The sequence below is a fragment of the Trichosurus vulpecula genome, chromosome 9, assembly GCF_011100635.1.
Source record: "Trichosurus vulpecula isolate mTriVul1 chromosome 9, mTriVul1.pri, whole genome shotgun sequence".
NCBI lineage: Eukaryota > Metazoa > Chordata > Mammalia > Diprotodontia > Phalangeridae > Trichosurus > Trichosurus vulpecula.
The window spans coordinates 83,209,844-83,229,074 of NC_050581.1; the positions used below are offsets into that span (position 1 = coordinate 83,209,844).

Here is a 19,231-nt window from a genome sequence, read left to right on the forward strand (position 1 = left end):
TTGGATGTTCCATAGAGATCTCAAATGCAATCTGTTTGAAGCAGAGAACTGATTTATCTTTCCCCAATATCCCATTCTCCATTTTTGTTTGAGGTACTACTATTCATTTAGACATTCAGAGTCTTCTTCATATTAAATCAGTTGCCAAATTTTGTCAATTATACCTTCATAAAATTTCTTGTTTCCATCCCCTTCTCTCCACTCACATGACTACCACCTTAGTTCAGGCCTTCATCACCTTTAGCTTAGATTATTACAATTGCCTCCCAATTTGTCTGTCTGTCTCCAACATCATCAACGCATCCTCCATATAACTGCCAAATTGTTATTCTGAAAACACAGGTATGACTATGTTGCTCTACTGCTCAAGATATTTCAGTGTTTCCTTCTTGCCTTTAGGATAAACTCCCCTGCTTGGCCTTCTAAGGCTTTCACAATCAGGCTAGAGCCAGCCTACCTTTACATACTTACTGAAAACTATTTTCCTTCATGCTCTCTACATTGTAGCCATATTGGAAAACATTCTAATCTTCCATCTCCTTGTGTTTTATAGAAGCTATCCTCCATGCCTAAATATACTCCCTCCTCAGCTCCATCTCTTAGAAAGAATCCTCAAGTACCTTCTCTTACACAGAAACCTGATTCCCCAAATCTACCCAGTTGCTTCAGATTACTTTGTAACTATGCTGTATTGAATTTTCGATGTACGTGTTTTTTCTCCCCAACAGAATGTAAAACTCCTTGAGGGCAGGTTTCATTTTTGTCCTTATATTCTCAGTACTGAGCACAGTGCCTTTCACATAGTAGGAATTTAATGCTTGTTTAACTAAATTGAAGTGAATTCTGGATAGCTGATATGCAGCTTCAGACATCTAAATAATTAGTGTGCCCACAAGTAGGAGGTCTTCTACTGTGATGGGGGTTTGTATGACTTCAATCAAGGAGGACCAAGATGTGGCTTCCAGTCCAAATCTGTAGCAGGTGTCACTGCGCAGATTCCCCAGTTATGTGTATGTTGTATCCTGTCTCTGAAGCCAAGCAGAGCCCACCTATGCATCATGCTAAACCCTCAAGGGAACAGAGATGCACTGCACAAACTCCTGCCTGCCTTCCCAGGAGGTTCACCAACTGAAGAACACCCAAAGATCCACAATCAAGTTGCTCCTGCAACCTCTCAGATCTATACCTGTTCTTTGCTTTCCTACTTGCTAAGCCACCCCACTGTGACTCTTTCAAGAGGCCAAGTTGTACACTCATTGAGCAAAACTGTCTCCAATCCTCATTCTTTTCCTACAATAGACATTAGTGGAGCCCCCAAGGCTTAGCGTCTCCTCAGCTTACTTCCTTTGTATCCTTTCCCACTGCTAACTATTGAGGCATTATTATATTTGTCTACAAATATTTCATGATATCTTTGAAAACTTTTTAACTTTTTTATCTCAGATTCTAAATCTGATATTGTCTTTACTAAATAAAATTAGATGCTGCATCTATTTTGCTTCTTTTACCCCAAGAGATGAATTGACACTTTTCATAAACTCTATATGTACAACCACACAAAATGAAATTCTAGGATTTTAAATTATTTAAGTATTCTCAAATGCTAAGTGTTGGGGAGGGCACTTCAAAATTGCTTTTTTCACAGGTTATTTGTATTTTAGGCAATAGATTGTCTCCATAAATATGCACCTAAATATATTCAGAAAAACATGTTTTATTCTATTTATATTATTACCAGGCACCAACAAAAATATGCTACTTACTATAATGTGTTAACATACTGTTTTGTGATTTATAAGTCATAAGCCCTCTTCTTGATTTTACAACAGACTCCTGGACTAGTGGAAAAAAATTTTCTCTTTTTAGTGTCCAAGTTTTTTTTTTTCTGAACAATGGGCTAATTGGCTCCAATTATGCTTATCAACATTGCCTTTGGATAGATTCCTTAGTAGTGAGAATAGACACCTGCTGGTGCTCTTCTGCCAATCACAATGAGGGGTCTATACACTTGGTAACACTAAAACTCTTGAATCAATTAACAAAGTACAATTACAAAATGATTGACTGGTCATTGGAAATCGCTATCATAGAAAAAAAATCTATGAAAAAAGGGCAGACTTTCTTGTTTCTCTGACTAAAAAAACAAACAAACCAAAAAAAACCAAACCCACAACTTGGAATTTTGAGACATTTCTTATGAAGGGAATTCCGCAACAAAGCCTGAATTCCACAGAACCTGTTAACATCCTTAGAAATGCTTAAACTATTCATCGATAGTGGTTCCATTTCTTTTTTTTTAATTTTATTTTTCAGTTCTAAATTCTCTCCTTCCTTCCATCTCTCCCCAATCCACCGAGAAAACAAAACATACTATAAAACCATTGCACATATGAAATCATGTAAAACATATTTAGTGGTTCCATTTCTAATAACCATTCCTACTACATTGAGATAATAGGGATTTTTCTAGGCTGAGTAGCTTCCAACCTTTATAGTTCTTAGTTCTCTTATATAAAGATACTTAATCATCCAATCTTGGGTCCAAACCACTTAACTTAGGTTTTTTTTTAACAAACTATTTTCCTTAGGTTTCTAAGGCAGCTTGCCTTTTTTTTTACCCCTTTTAAGAATGTTGCCAGCAGAATCAGGTTTTGTTTTGTGAAATTAGTGATTTAAAAATATTTTAAATTTGTTTGATTTAATAATTTCTCAATCCACTTTCTTTTTTATCTTCTGCCTCTAAATTACATTCTCATCTTTAGCTTCTGACAATGTATCTGTCCATAAGTACAATCATGGGCTATACCATACATATACACACATATATGTATGTATATAATTTATATATAATTTATTATGGCACATATAACATATAATATACAACACATATATATATTTATATATGAATTCTGCCTTAAGTTGAATAAAGAACATTGTAAAAGGAAAGAAATCTTTATTATACAGCTACTACAAATTCTGTCTTCGCCTTGCTACCCTTAAACTAATTTTTAAAATAATGATGTCAGAACCTCTCTTAAGAAAGATCACCAACTGTAAACCAATATAAATTGTTCTATTTTAACTGCCATATGAAAGAATGCATCAAATCACTAACAATCACCCTTTGACTCAGATATTCCACTGGTAGATATGTTCCCCAAAGAGGCCACTGACAAAAAGATAAGCCCTACACACACCAAAGTATTTATAGCAATACTTTTTTTGGTAGCAAAGAACTGGAAACAAAGCAGATGACCATTGACTAGAGAATGGCTAAATGAATTGTGATATGTAATGGAATATTACTGTGCTGTAAGAAATGATAAACATAATGAATACAGAGCAGCATGGAAAGAATTATATGAACTGATACAAAATGAAGTAAACTGAACCAGAGAAAGAATATACACAATGACTACAAAACGTACATAGGCAAAAGAAAAAAAAAACCTAAAACAAACCCAACCACCACAAAACAATCAAAATTCATGTCATGAGATTATAAAAAATGAAGTTGGTCCCAAAGAAGACATATGAGAAGACACTTTCCCCCCCATCCCAATTCCTTTGCAAGGGTGGAAAGGGTCATGAGTGTGGAACATTGCATATACTATAAAATTTTTTCCCCTATGTAATGACCAGGTTTGCTGAATTGTTTTTTTTCTTTTAAAACAGTTATTAAGAGATGGCTCTCTAGGAGGAGGGAAAGGAAGAGATATATGGAGTAATTTAAGGGTTGTCAATAAAAATATTTCAATAAAGTTGTCTTTAAAATTTTGTTTTACTCAAGCAAAGAAGTGTCAAACAGGTTTCTAAACAGGCCTGTGGTCTGTATTCCAGAGTGCCACCAGAAGCAGGTTAAAATGTAATTGGTAAATATTTAACAAAATAAATAAAAATACTATAGAATATAGACAATGTTAATATGTGGGTTTTTAAGTCTATGTACAGCCTGCAGGGATCCTTATGTGTGATCTATGCTTATATTTGAGTTTGACAACATTTATCTAATATTATTTGCCTTATAGGTATGGCTACACTCAATTAAAACCATTGTTTGAAGGACAGATTTTTTTTAATAAAAATAACATGAAGGTCCTGCTATTTCCCTCCCAAAAGGGAAACCCCTGATTTCACCCTGTGATAGCAGTCCTGGAATTCACTTTTCATGCAATTCATTCCACCCAAAAAGCCACGTTCCTCTAATTCTGACTGTTGTATTACTCCTCAAAACAGAAAACTTATGTAGTGAGGATATAATCTGCCTAGGAACTGCTTTAGTTCTCTCTAAATGTATCTCCTACTCTTTTATCTTTCAATAGGTCACAGGAAATGTGAATGGGGAATGCTTCGATAATTCCACTGTCAGCACTATTATTTAATTATTTGAGTAGTGTTCTATAAAGCAACATGCCTTCCATAAAATCCTCCACTATCAGGGTTTAAGAATAGGTATGCTAAATCTTTTCTCTAGTTGTGGCTAATACCTGATGCATCAGAGGAGAATGATGATTTAATAAAGTGTCACAACATAGGACTCAGTGGGACATACTAGCACACAAGAAGAATTCTAACTCTAAAAGGGGCACATGGAATGTGGGATCAGGACCCAGAAAGCCTGGGCTCTTTTTCTTTCTCCATTGTTTGCTAGCTGTATAATACTAAATAAATCACTTAACCTTAGTGAGGCCTTAGTTGCTTTATCTACAAAATGGAGATAATAAGACCTTACCTGCCATTAGGTAAGGGGCTCTCCCTGATTCTCTCCTGAGGTCGCTTTCAGCTCTAAGATTCATAATTGCGTTTCTATAAAAGCTTCCATGCTGCCTAAGGAAGAATGGCTTGGAACAAGCCAGTACAGATAATGTTTGATTTGGGACAGATTACATATTGTCCTTTAGTTTCTCTGTCTGAATAAAATGGGATTATCCTATGCTTCTCAAAGGAAGGCAACATAGACATTATTGGTGTATAATTAAAAACAACGTAAAACATTCTTTAAAGGCTAAAAAATATGTCTTAAGACATCAGTTTTAGTATGTTATAATTGTCAATACTGAAAGCACACCATCAATTAAAAAGAATTCAATAGACATTAATACATCACCTACTATATTTAAGACACTGTGGTGAGTACAAGAGATACAAAGATGAAAAACAACATTGTTCCTGCCCTCAAATAGCTTATAATCTATTGGGGGGGATTTGACATATGCACATATAAATGTAATATAAGCATATAGTGGTAAGATAGTGGGAGAAAGGAGAGACACGAATTACAACAGGAAAACTTGAGATGGAATTACTTTTGTCTAGCAAGACCTGAGAAGGTTCGTGGAAAAGATGACATCTGAGTTAAGCTTTGAAGGAAGAGAAAAAATTTAACAGATGATCAGGAGGGAATGCATTTCAGGATAGCGGACAGACTATGTGATTTCTCAGGAGGAAACAGCATATTGTGTTCTCTTAGAGCGGTAGGTTTTTTTTTTTTTTGTTACCAAAAGAAAAAAAACACACACTTTTAAAAGCTAATGATGATTTTCACATTTCCATGAAAACTCCAGACTTTACCTTTGTTTCTGTTGCATGGGTTGTTGTCTCATAGCCATATATTGCATGTCCTCTTGTAGTCGATTAAGAGGGGAGTCTGGCTTGACACGAATCCCATAGTAATGGTACTTGGAGTTCCCTCTTTGTCAAGAAAAATAACAGACAATAGAAATATAAATATCAGTAAACATAAAATTGGGCTTATTCAATATTTACTTAATTTAAGCCACTGCAAAATTAATTCCAAGAATGAGGAGCATATAAATTGCACACACACAAAATGGCTGGTCATATGGAGAGAGCTCAACTCAAATGAAAAAGCATCTAAGCACCTACTATCTTGTACTATTTGTACACATATCAGGCACTGTACAAAAACAAAGGAAAAAAAACAATACAGTTCCAATCTTCATGGAACTTATATTCTACTGGAGACTGGGGGTTGGTTGATAACATATACAGAGATAAATAAATACAAAATGCATACAAAATAAATATGAAATAATTTTGGCAGGGAAGAGCACCAACAACCAGAGGTCTGTCCATGTGGTACTTTAGTAATCCTGAGATACTAAAGGAACAAGAGAAAGATCTCCAGATCATTGAGCAAAAATCATGTAGAATGAAAGAAAAATACCTAGGGACTATAACCTTCCTTGGTGGTAGAAGTACCTATATAGATAAATTCACAGATATACCAAAGTACCTGTATATATGAATAAATGTGTATACAACATATGTTATATACATATATATATATATATATATATATCTTACATTTTACTCAAGTTAATAGAGTAGCTCTGTCTAGAAATTAAAATTCCATTCTGACAAATAGTTAAAGATTTTGAAAAAAAAACTTTTGCATCACATTCTGCCTTGATGTTTTCTGAACAGTTCATTCAGAAAATGTGTATGTTCTCTCAAGTTAAAGTCAACACACAAATTTTATTCTAGAATGCAAGCTCACTGAGGGAAAATTTTACCCAAGCCTTGTATCCGCCCCAGCACCCAGTACTATGCTATGCACAGGTGAGCACTTAAAAATTTGCTGGGTAATATTCTTGTGATATTAACTAAAAGTAGCTCAGTTATTTCAATGGAAAATTGGTCATTAGTAAAAAAGCAATGTGTTGGAGGATAAGCGATTCTTCATTAAAAAGGAAATATTAGTGGGGCAGAATTACCTACAGGTCTTAGAGTAAAAATTACACTTCTTGTTCTACCGCCTTGGACAAGTACTTAACATTTCCGCTTCTTATTTACTTCATGAGAAGGAGTGTTGGCAGTGGAATAAATACACTCACTTCAAGCTTACAAGATTTTTGTTATGTTAATTCAGTTTTTTTTAATATAAAGGGCTTTGTAGATGTTAAAAAATTATTTCATCCCTGTTGATTCTCAAACACATTTTGTTAGTCACTGTTTTTAAATGAATCTATATCTGTTTTGCAGGCTGAATCAGAAGTATCACAACAGACACACATGGGGAAATTTCTCTGTGAAAATGGCAAATTTCCACATGGGACAAATAATCTCACAATTTCTTCATTTTCATGAGAAAGCCTGTGTTTGGCGACAAATTTTTGCTCTGAATGGAATTTGTGAATATTTGCAAAAATAACAGTTTTAAACATGTAAATTCTTGCAATGAGAAAATAGTAGTTTCTAACAGGTCTAAATATAGTAAGGCATTAGAACTCTTCCCATTTTTTTCCTCTTCCACATAAAGAGAAAAATCCAAAGAGAATTTGTGCTAGATTAAAAAAAAATGGAAAGATGCTACCTCCAAGTTTAAAAAGTAACTATACAGTATAATGACTACATCCTTGTAAAACTGTTAAAATGAGACTATTATAACAGATTTATTAATAGGTAAAGATATATAGTATATCTGAATACTTTTGAGTAATCAACCCCCCAATTTAGGAAGCAATCCTAAAGCCAATCAAGATAGGCCTTCTTTAAAGACAACTTCCATTTAGAATTAGTTTTAGTATTTTTAACCTTGGAACAGTTACAAGCCAGCTCTATAAACTTTATATTATTAGTCTCTTTTTCTTCAAAGTAAAGAGCAGTGAGGGGGCAGGAGTGGGGATAGATTAGTGTATCTCTCATATGACCTCTTCCCATTCTGCTTGGTTTATTTTTGGCTCTATTGTATTAACAAGATGGCACACTGTGCTCCATGGATGGCTTCACAAAAATTCATGCAGGATCCAAGAGACAGGGTGAACTAAATATAAATTTGGCAAAAATGTTCTGTAAACATTTTAATGTTTTGATTCTGCTTAAGATCAATAGGTTTATAATATATATTTGCTTTTTTCTGGTTTCTACTAGTTATTAGGTATAGTTTTATTTATTTGTTTTCCTAGAGGGGAAATTGCTTTATGGCTCTTTCTGCTGTTTGGTAGAAAATTACCATCTTGGCTCATAGTAAAGTGTTGGTCAGACTGAATCTTGGTTCAAGTCCCTGTTGGGGGGAGATTAAGTCTTTTTTTGCAGAAGACACACGCAGCAGTATCTGAGCCTGATTACTTTCCTTTTTGCTATATTAGCCCAGCTATCATTATAATTCAGCACGGGGCTTAACATTTTCATTTGTGAATAAGTTCTTATTCTTTGCCTAGACTTTCTTTCTCATACCTCATTTTAAATATTAACTTTTAAAAAGGTATAGGGCAAACTCTTGGTGCATTTTGAATGTAAAAATGATAGCAGGGACCTCTTAAAAAGTAAAAGTCACAAAAGTTAAGTAGAAATTTACTCTAGCCAATGGATTCTACCTCCCAAACCCAAGTTTTCTCTCTTTTCGAGATACTTTCTGGAGTAAATTTGCAACTTTAAAAGTGAAGCATCTTTGGAAATTTCTTCCAGAGACAGAATACAAGAAAACACCTAAGCAAGCATGAGTTGTGCAAAGCCAATGTTTGCCAAAGTATATAGACCTATATAGCAATGGGATTCCTGCAACTTATGCTTGCTTAGGTGTTTTCTTATACTCTAAAAATATATTTGCAACCATTTTTTTTGTTCTGGACAAGGGATGAAACAGAAAACAATCAAGGCTGTGAATGTTAACGCCTTCAGTTTGATGAAATTAATAATATGCAAAGTCAGTGGCTTAAAATTTGCTAAATCTTCTGTTCCATGGATTCCTCACTAAAATTCAATTAGCAGCCAAGAAACAAGTTGAATTAAATATCACACTGGCTGATGCTTAGATCTTCAACCATTTTGGTATTCTGGTTTTGCTTAGGATTAATTGTTTTAGAATATATATTGGCTTTGATCTGGTTTCAGAGCTATAATAGTTGCTGAAGAACTGAATCTGTACTTATCTAAATGCTGCCCATGCAGGTAAAATTAAACAGAAGGGGATAATTTTCATATATGTGTTATGTATATAGATATGCATATATCTACATACATACATGCGGATTTTGTGTATGTGTGTACACACACACACACACACATATATATACACACAAAATCCACATATACATATATACATATACACACAAAGTCCATCATTTACAGGAATCTGAAAAGGTTAATTCTTCTCATAATAAATTTATAATGAGGTCACCAAGGTTGTTATTTGACTAAGCACACTGAAAAATGTTTGCTAGAATACTATGGCACTATGAATCATAACTAATTAAAACTAAACTGCACTTGCTAAAATGAATGAACACACAATTTCTTCATGAAGTAGCTCTATTTTTCTTCCTTATATGAGATTCCTAATCAATAAAATTTAGCAATCCAGATTTAATCCTTAGGGATGCAATGTGGTGCAAGAGCCAGGAGATGGATTTAGATTTGGAGGACCAAGGTCCAATCCCGACTCCGCCTCCTCTGTGACTTTGTGTAAGTCACTTAATCCCTCATCTGTAAAATGAGAGGACTAGTCTAGATGACCCCTGAGGTCCCTTCCAGCACCAAATCTATGATCCTATGAACAGTGGAAACATCTAATTGCCCCTGCATTGCTACTGCAATGTCTCAGTTACTTGAAACTATAAAACTTATAACAATTATATTGAAAAAACTAGAATTGAGAGAAATAAAACTGGTTGAACCATGTACACGGGCTTTAAAAAGATAGAATTTTAGAGTTGGAATGGTCTGTACATATTATCTAGTCCAACTCTCTTATTTTATTAGTAAAGGAAATAAATGCCAGGAGAGGGGAAGTGACTTGCTTGAGGTTATACATGGGTCATGGCAAGCCTGGGACTCCAACTCACATTTCCTAACTCCTAATCTGGACTGATTTCCTCTATACATTTTTTGCCTCATTCATTTTATCATATCATGTTTGCTCAAAACACCAAATATATATATATATATATATATATATATATTTCCAATGAAGTAAGAAATTGGGAATAACTGTCCCAAAAATTTCATACTAAAATTATTAAAAGGTTCCAAGCAATGGAAAGTTTATTTTCCCATTTCCCAATAAAAAGGGAAAAAAGAACATGGTAGAGTAACAGGCTTTTAAAAGCCAATCAATTCCTGCAACCTTGCAAACAAATAATACATTTTTGCATGTCCTCAAAAAAGATTTGTTATTGATTTGCCCTCTGTCTAAAAATTGAATCAAATTAAATCAGCACTCTGTATTTCTTGCAGGAGAGTGGGCATGGACATGACAACCTTTTTTATATGGCTGTTTTGATACAATTTTGTAGGAGGCAAAAGATAGACTTCTTCTATTTAATATATCCATTTTGTTGAGCATCAGCAGTAGCATTTTAGAAAGGCCCATGATATGATGTTAAAGATATCACATGTAAATTTTGTGCCACTCTCTCTCTCTGGCTTGGTAATCAACTCCTCTCACCCATTTCATTGCTGTGTCATACAGAAACCAGCTGGTGAATTCTGAAGTACGACTTTCTTTAGTGGAGGAGACACTTCCACCTTCCTGGTCCAGTAGTTTTCCACATGGATAACGTTTGGGACAAACACTTCTCTTTTGGATTTGGGAGTCTCAAATGGATGCCTCTCTGGCCTTGCCTGATCTGTGTCCTTGTATTCTCTCCACATACAGACACACTTTCACATATTTTCACTGCAATAATTTTTAAAATCCATAATCTTATTTTTCAGTACTGACCTAGTTCCCAATCTCCTGGTTCGTAGCCCCATGAAAATTGACCTTATGAGTTTTCCAAAGGAGGCAGCATTGACTGGGTCCAGTTTGTGTTCCTGACAATGTCGTAGGTAATGGTTGTAAAGGGTACTTCTAGGGAGGCTCACACCTTCTGCTGTTTCATAATTGTCCAACAGCCACTGGAGCTATTATAAGTAAGACAGAGTAAACAAAAAGAAACAGCATAATTTACCAAAATATCTACAAGCCACTAAAAGCATTAGAGTGTCACTTCACACACACAAAAAGGTATTTAGAAGCTCTCCTGAAAGCCTTATGATATGATAAGTAGCTCTTTTTAAGTGAATTTAGAAGCTTAATATACTATGGGGTTGAAAATGCTTGGAAATGTCTGTTAAATAGCAGAAGTCATAATACCTGTGACCTCCAACAATGCTTATCTCTCCAAATATTCAAAAGCATGTAGTGACACACTGATTTTCACTATATTGATTGTTGTTTTTGAGACAAACAAATTCGGGGAATTTTAGTTATTCATATTAACTAGTCATAAATATAATTTATACCACCATGGAACAGAAAAACTATGTTATCCAGACTGACGGCATGGCACATAACACATCTTTATTGTTGGTTTGTTACAACACACCAACAGTAAGCTGTCTTGTATGAGCCCTTATATTAAGGTTATATTAATTCTGCAGGGTTCCTAATTTACTTGTTTCAAATTACCATGAGATAACATAATAATAGCCTTGTCTGCTAAGAAAAAAAATTCTGAGAAGGTAGAAAGGGAAGAAACTTAGTCATTTCTTTCCAGGATGGAAGAAGCTCAGTAACTCAGGTTAAAGAATATAATACAATTGGCATTTATTTATTTATTCATTTCCCCATCTATTTACGTATCTATTTGTGATAGGGAAAGTTGGAGTAGTTAACGATAGTTACTGTAGGTTCAATTCTTTGACTTTTAAAAAGGAAGGAATGATTTATTAGAACTATCCTGAAATCTCCTATATCTAAGCAGCATTTTTCCACTGCCATAGAAGGATAATGATTTACTGACATGGCTATACTCAACACCAATTTAAGTCTTATTGATAGCCCTGAGATTATCTTTTCTTCTGCAAGAATATGCAGGAAGAAATAAAAAAAAATTGTGATGCACACAATTCTAGTTTCTGAAGTCCTAACAAGGATTATAGTTGTAAAATAGGCAGGACCATTTATTATCACCCCTGTTTTACAGATGGAGAAACTGAAACATAGGAGAGTGACTTGCCCAAGGTCACCAAAAGAAGTAATACTAGAACCCTAATCAAGACCGAGGTCTGCTGATTTCTACTTCCTTGCTTTCTCTACCGCAACATACTGGGAATGAAGCTACTGGATGATCTTGGTGTACTGCTCCAGAATTCAATAATTTAAATGCATGTGTAAGGTTAATCTACACTTTTCCATGTGGAAATATGAGAATTTGCGAGGCTTCTTCTACGTTGAATGCTAAATAGGGAAGCCAAGGAGAAGTTGTTACAGTTGTCACAATTTCAACTAACTTTCTAAGCACTTCCCCTTCCATATTGACATTTTCAGGGATCTGTGATTAGATTTAGAATGTGAATTTAAATTTGAAACTTAATAGGGTGCCACTTTCAGACTTTTAAGAAGAAAACATTCAGTATGTTTTTTTTCCAGCTTTCCTGCCTACAATAAATTTTATTAGTAGACGATTGTGCTGACTGAATGGCATTTTACTAGGCTAATGCACATCTACATGTATAATAAAACACATGCATTATATGCAAAAAATGCATATATAACCAGGCTTAGTTTTTGCACAAAGTAAACATAATAAAGACAATTCAGGAGAAGCATAGGTAAGGTTGATTATTAGGTAATGGTGACAACTAAATTTTGCATAGGGGCTCATAGTTTAAGCTCATATGAGAAATCTCATATGATCATTTTAAAACTCCTGTGCGGAAGGGCAGGAGCTACTACTCCTATTTTATAAATAAGGAAACTAAGGCTCACATAGCTAGTAAGGAGCAAGACAAGGACTAGAACCCATGTCTCGGCTAATGACAAGTTCAGTGTTCTTTACAATGTGGGAAAGTGCTATGCAGTAGACTATATATAAACACATTTCAGTAGCTAGCATATTACATGAAAGTGGCAAAGTCTGAATGTAAAAACTCTTCTAATGGCTTCTGGTCACACATTCATTCCACCACATTGCACTGACAAAAACTCACCTTAGGACCATAGGATCACAGATTTAAAGCTAAGAGGGACATTGTATGTCATCTAGTCCAACCCCTTCATTTTACAAATGCAGAAACTGAGGCCTTAAGTGACTTGACAATTACTCAGATAGTAATAGCAATTGGTGGAGTTGGGATTTGAATCCAGCTCTGATTCCAAATCCAGAGTCCTATCCACCATGAAACCTCCTCAGCAAACAAAAAAGCTGGGTTATTTATTAGGTCCAAAAAGAAATTGTTCTTTCTTATAATTACTTAACAGGTGAAAATAAGTAACTGATGACATATGTCAAATCTCTTTGATAGACTCAGAAATATTTATACATCTTTTCATGAATATTTAGGCCCTTACAAATACATACGAGAAAAAAGAAAATTTGTGTATTTTGAATTTTATTGTCATTATTACAGGTGTTACTAATAGCTCAAATTACTCATAAAAATGCCTCACTGGTGACACTCATAATCATTTTTCCCAAGGCATTTTCATGCTTTCCTAAATGCTATCTGATTGATTTTCCTATAATGAACATAAACAATGATATTCATCCATATTTTAGATGGCAGCAACAAGAATGTGGTAGATAAGCAGTAATTCTAGTTATCTGAAGTTCAAACTAGCATCTATTTCCTGGTTTATGTTTCTGAAATCAAAGATTCTACTTACACAACAGCACCTAAATCAGACTTGCCTTAAGTTTTATTTTGGTCCAATTTATGTCAGGTCATCTATACAGTTAAACTGGACTATTCCCATAGGGCTCTGAAAACTATATTGACCAAAATTTTTAGTCTCTTTTCAATTGGGCTTCATATATAAGCACACTTGAGTTGCTTGCCTTTTATTAGTATTCTTCAAATAAATATAGAAGGTATATTTGCTATCTGCATAATGATTCATAATAGAACATAAATGAAGCAAAAGAGAAAAAAATATTTGACAAAGCAAAAGCATGAAACTTTTTAAAAAGTTAAAGTCCTAGTCAAAATCAGCAAAGGAAAAGGGAAATTTGTTTCAGAGGATTATAAGACCTATTTTCCATACAAATTAATAAATATTTTAAGACTAGCCCTAAGTGATAGAATCTCAACAGAAAGGGGTAAAAACTGTGAAGAATCCTCAGCAAATTACTATGAATGGCTAAGGAAAAAATTCTAAGGTTACATATGGGAAGTCTAAAGTTGAAGAGATAAATTTTAAAAGTGACTGGGAAAAATTTAATTGATACAACTGGCTTTACATTCAAAATTGCATGAATATTTTGTAGGATATTAAAATGAACGTGATACAAAATACTTTTACTACTGAAGATAGCCAAACTAAAATAATCTGCTTAATCCAAAACAAAAAGGCATTTTTTTCAATAAATTTGTCTCCTGGCCAGATTTAATTAGTCAACATGAAGATATACTCCTGAAAATTTTATTTGTACTAATTTCTCATGAAGATTTCCTTTTAATTTTTAAATGAGTCATCTGAGGAAATCAAAAGAACAATGACTTTTATGAGAATTATAACAAGCAAATTTTATGAAATATTTGATTCACCAGTAATGCTGCAAAAGATATTGTTAGGATAGTAACAGAAATTTTATTCCATGAAAACAGATAACTAATGCTTGTTACCTCATGCTCACCTTTAAAATATTTTAGAGTTGAAGGCTATGTCCACATAAACAAAACAGAGAATGCTATCCAAATAATTCATAACAAAAACAAGCTTTTGCTGGAAAGATTCACATAATAATTGGGTATTGGAAGCTAAAATTATCCACATGAAAGCCTCATTTCCAATTCACATTAGCCATGGCCACCAAAGAATTGCCACCAAGTTGGATATTTAATGGTCAATTAGTTTTTTTCAGTCATAGTAATAATGATTTCCACAAACAGATTAGATCAGCTGTGTGACAGAACAGAAATGACTGTTCAGATGGCCAAAAAAAAAAACCCTACTGATCATTGCAACTTGATTATTTTCTGATATGCATGCACAATATGCATAAAATACATATATATGAACATACATATAAATATAAATGTATATACATGTATATTTTATCCAGAGACCATAGGTATGTTGTATGCATATATTATGTGTATATATGTATATATCTGGAGACTATATGTATCTATATATCTATATCTCTCTGGTCTCTTGGTAAGTAGCTGCCACCTAAGAGTAAATCTGCATGTCCTTCAAAGAATATTTCTATAGTTTCCAATTCCATTTTCTTCCTTCATTACATAATAAATGACAAAATCTTGGTAATCAGGTTCTAACTGGAATCTGGTTGCAGTCATGAGGATGACCCCTGCGCCACCTACATTCACTAGCTGTTATTTCGTTGAATATATCTTTGTTTTTTCCATTAACAGAGGGGCCCTTTAACCTTTTTTTATGTGGAAGAGCTACTTTTCATTTCTTTTAAGTCATATATGCTCACTCAGAGAAGAAGAGGGTAGAGTAAGATCAGGTGGCATAATTCCTGCCAAAAGCTGGGGAGGAGACCTTGCTGTTGGCTTTCCTGCCTTCACAACTGACAATCCCAAAAAATTACTAGAAAGGGAAGGGGTAAGATAGTTGAGATGAAGAGGACAGTTGTCAGACATTTGGGAACTACGAAGTAATAATTCAAGATTTAGCAGTAGATAGTAATCTGCTTCTTGGAGATGCCTATTTTTTTTTAAAAAGGTACAATCGGGATCCACAAACATCACAAAATTGCAAATTGGGTCTGTGGCCTCCAAAATATAATTTGTAAAACTTTTTATTTTGAGAGTAAAATGGACAGTCAAAGGATTGTTTCAAATCATTAATCAAGGAATTAGAGTCTGTTGTGCTAATAAAAGCAATTTCAGAGACCTAGAGGTATACTTTAGACTTTTGGATATATTATTCTTACATTAAATTTTACTTGAAATGGAATATAGCCATAAGATGGTTATTTTGGGTGGAGGATGGAGGATCACAGAGTAGAGCTGGACAAGACCTTGGAATCCAATTCCTCATTGTACATATGAGGAAACAGCTACAAAGAGAGTGTCCAAGGTCACACACACAGTAAGCAGCAGAGTAGGGATTTGAATCTAAGTTCTCTCACTCCAAATCCAAATCTATCACCCTGTCTTCCTTTTTTATTAATTTTGTTGGAAACTATGTTTTAGTTCTTTGGACTTTTTCCCCTTTAAAAAAAACTAATCTTCTCTGGTTATGGAATTTTATAAATGTCTTTTAAATTAGTTGTTTATAAGTATGATTTAAAAGCCCATAAAATATACCATAGGAAACCTTTAACCTTTAGCTTGGCTTATAAAAACCTGATTATTCTGCTAATGAACAGACATAAGCATACGTAAGGGTGGAAACCAAGATAATTACATCTTGCAACCTTTGCATTTAATCTGTGTTAATCAGGATAGATTAAGGAAGGTGAAATTTTTCTATTTTTCCCAAAGGGAAATACTGATTGACAAATAAAAAAATTGCATTTCCCAATTAACTTCTAAGTGTAACATTTGGGACTTTTTTTTCCAGATGGATTATAACCTATTAGGATTCATTTTCAGTGCAGTTTACTAATGATATGCATTTTGACAGACCTTATTTCAGTCATAACTTATATTTACAACGTTGGCATAGCAAAGTCAAAGAAGAACATAAAACAAAGATTTTTGCTTTAGGCTGGATATATTTCAGTGGCAAAACGCATGAGATGATAATTTGCTGAATTACAAATAGGAAAGAAAATAAATGCCCCTAAGGCTTTTTATGATTTAAATGAAATTTTAAGATATCTACATTTAAGATATCTATAATTCAAAAATAATTACTACAAATTATGAAAAATTTAACTCATTTTCAAGTATGCATTTAACAATCTACATTGTCCATACATTGGCAAAAACCCCACTATTAACAAAGCTGAATTATTTACAACTAAGAATAAATATAAATAAAAATATAAAACAGTAAAGCTGCCTTTAGTTTAGATAAAATGCTATTTAGGCAGATTGCAAAATACTTAGCCACATGATCTTTGTAGTAAAAAAAATGAGAAACTAAATTAGGAATGAAATAAAAATGCATTAAAATAATGAAACCATTTGAAGGTCAGGACTTTTTAATGCCAAGCAATAAGACAGTATCCCAGGAACTATGAGAAAAGTAGCTATGAATTAAATGGATTTAGAAAATAGCAGTGGTGATCTCTTAATCATAAATTATACTTGTAATGGACTTACGTCTTGAAAACAAAAAACTTATCTATTTAGAAAACTATATATGTAGTAAGTGGAGAAGGGTCTATATGACCATATATTAATCCTTTCAGTCACATAGAATAGAAGGAAGTGACCCTTTTCAGCACTATTCTTGAATGAATTTGACTATAAAAGAGATATATTATTCTTATGAAAGAACACAAAACAGGTTTGGTTGCATGATTTGCATCCTATATTAAAATAGATGTCCTTCCCCTCCCCACCAACTCCCCCAACTCTATTTCTTACATATTAGACTAAAGAGTACACAGAGAAACAAAATTTAATATTTCTTAATAGTATCAAAGATTAACATTATTTAACATTACTACTAAGCTCAACCAGCTACTATGTATATCTTGCATAGGATGAGTTAGCCACGTTCTATACATGGTTCCATTTTACACTGCCATTTCATCATAGCATTATGAAATAACAATACTCGAGGACCTCATTTCGATGCACATGTCAAAGTGGGGATAAAGATGGTTAACTGCCTATCCCACTCTCATAGTACTTAAAAGAAATAGAGGTTAAAAAAGTGATCAGGAAGCTAGTAAAATTCTAGTGTGATAAAGAAGGTGGGTTGTTATTTTATTTAGACCCCATTATCAAGGTCAGAGGTTTTTAACCTGGGGTCTGCAAACTTAAGTTTTTTATAACTATATTTCAATAGGATTGGTTTATTTTGTAATACTATTTATTTTATTTTATGTACTTATAAACATTCTGAGAAAGGATCAAGAGACTTCACCAGACTGCTAAGGGGTCCACAACATAAAAAGATTAAGAACTTTTCATTTAGCTCTTTCTTTCTAAACAGTCTTCCAAAGTACATTTCCTCATGTGAAAACACAGATGGTCCTTCAATCACAAACAATGCATTTTCAAATGATGCTGTCCCGTCCATTTGCTAATCAGAGCAAAGGTCCAAAGACCTCCAATAGATCTACAGATAGATTTCAAGGTGTCTGTCAACTTGGATGGGAAAAAATTACATGCTTATTGTCACTAACTTTTCGTTTCTATTTCAATCCTACATACCTTATGCATTTAAAAACATTATTCTGAAAAAAGGCCCATAGGGTTTAGCTGACTGCTGAAGGGATCATAACACTGTCTTATTGGTGCTTGCCTCCACTGAAGGGACTCTCTGATAGAGCTACCCTAACTTGTGTATTCCCACTTTCAGTTGTTGGAATCCAAGATTAAGACTCATTGATGTAATTATTCTCATTACTACAGTGGCATGGAATAGAGAGCAGGAATCCTTTCTTGTTGCTGGAGTTATAGTCAAGAGTGATTCATTGCTGTTATAACATAGTCTATTCTAGTGACAACAGTGAAACTGTTATAAAGGGTATTGTTAATTTGGCTCTAATTCCATAGTTTAGCTATACTAAATATTAAATGATCATCTACAATATAGAACTACCCTTAGGAACCTAAACCACTGTTTATAGCATTGGTTAGATGGCGAAATGTGTTCTATATCCAAACAACTAATTCACAAAATTTTGGAACACATTCTGTTCTTAAATTGGGGAATGTCTGTATTTGAATAATTATTCTTTCCATTAACATATATGGGGTATATTTTGCTTGTTTTTTTTTAATTTGAGTATTCAACTACTTTATTATGGTGCTAATTTAAAGTTGTGTTTTTTTAAAAAATAACCTTCAAATACAAAAAATGAAGTATAACATCTTCACATAATCACAACATATTATAAAAATTATAATTTTTCTGAAAAATGACTTTAAGGTAGCTCACTTATAATTGGTTGCTTCTATAATTCAGGGTGGAAAACTATGATGAAGGTTATTGGTATTCAGATGACAAAGGGCTGATTCATAACTGTTGTGACATTCCTTAGAGTTTGATTCAAAGGCTACAAAAATATAGTCAGAAGCATATTAAATAAAAAAATTTCAAAATCAAATCTACCACTCTCTGTTTTAATAAAGAGATAAACACATAGAGATGAATCAAAATGTGGCAATAGTTTCAATTAGAAAGTTT

The 19,231-nt window shown here is 33.6% G+C and overlaps 1 protein-coding gene across 2 annotated transcripts in view; it reads right to left on the minus strand.

Moving 5' to 3' along the window:
- The window catches only part of RFX3 (regulatory factor X3), a 177,275-nt gene that overhangs the window by 67,539 nt on the left and 90,505 nt on the right, over positions 1 to 19,231 (minus strand). For both annotated transcript variants that reach the window (XM_036739384.1, XM_036739383.1), the window contains 2 exons: positions 10,685 to 10,866; positions 5,572 to 5,691 (listed from right to left, as the gene is read on the minus strand). In XM_036739384.1, the coding sequence (XP_036595279.1) occupies positions 5,572 to 5,691; positions 10,685 to 10,866 (302 nt within the window). The remainder of the gene's footprint in view (positions 1 to 5,571; positions 5,692 to 10,684; positions 10,867 to 19,231) is intronic.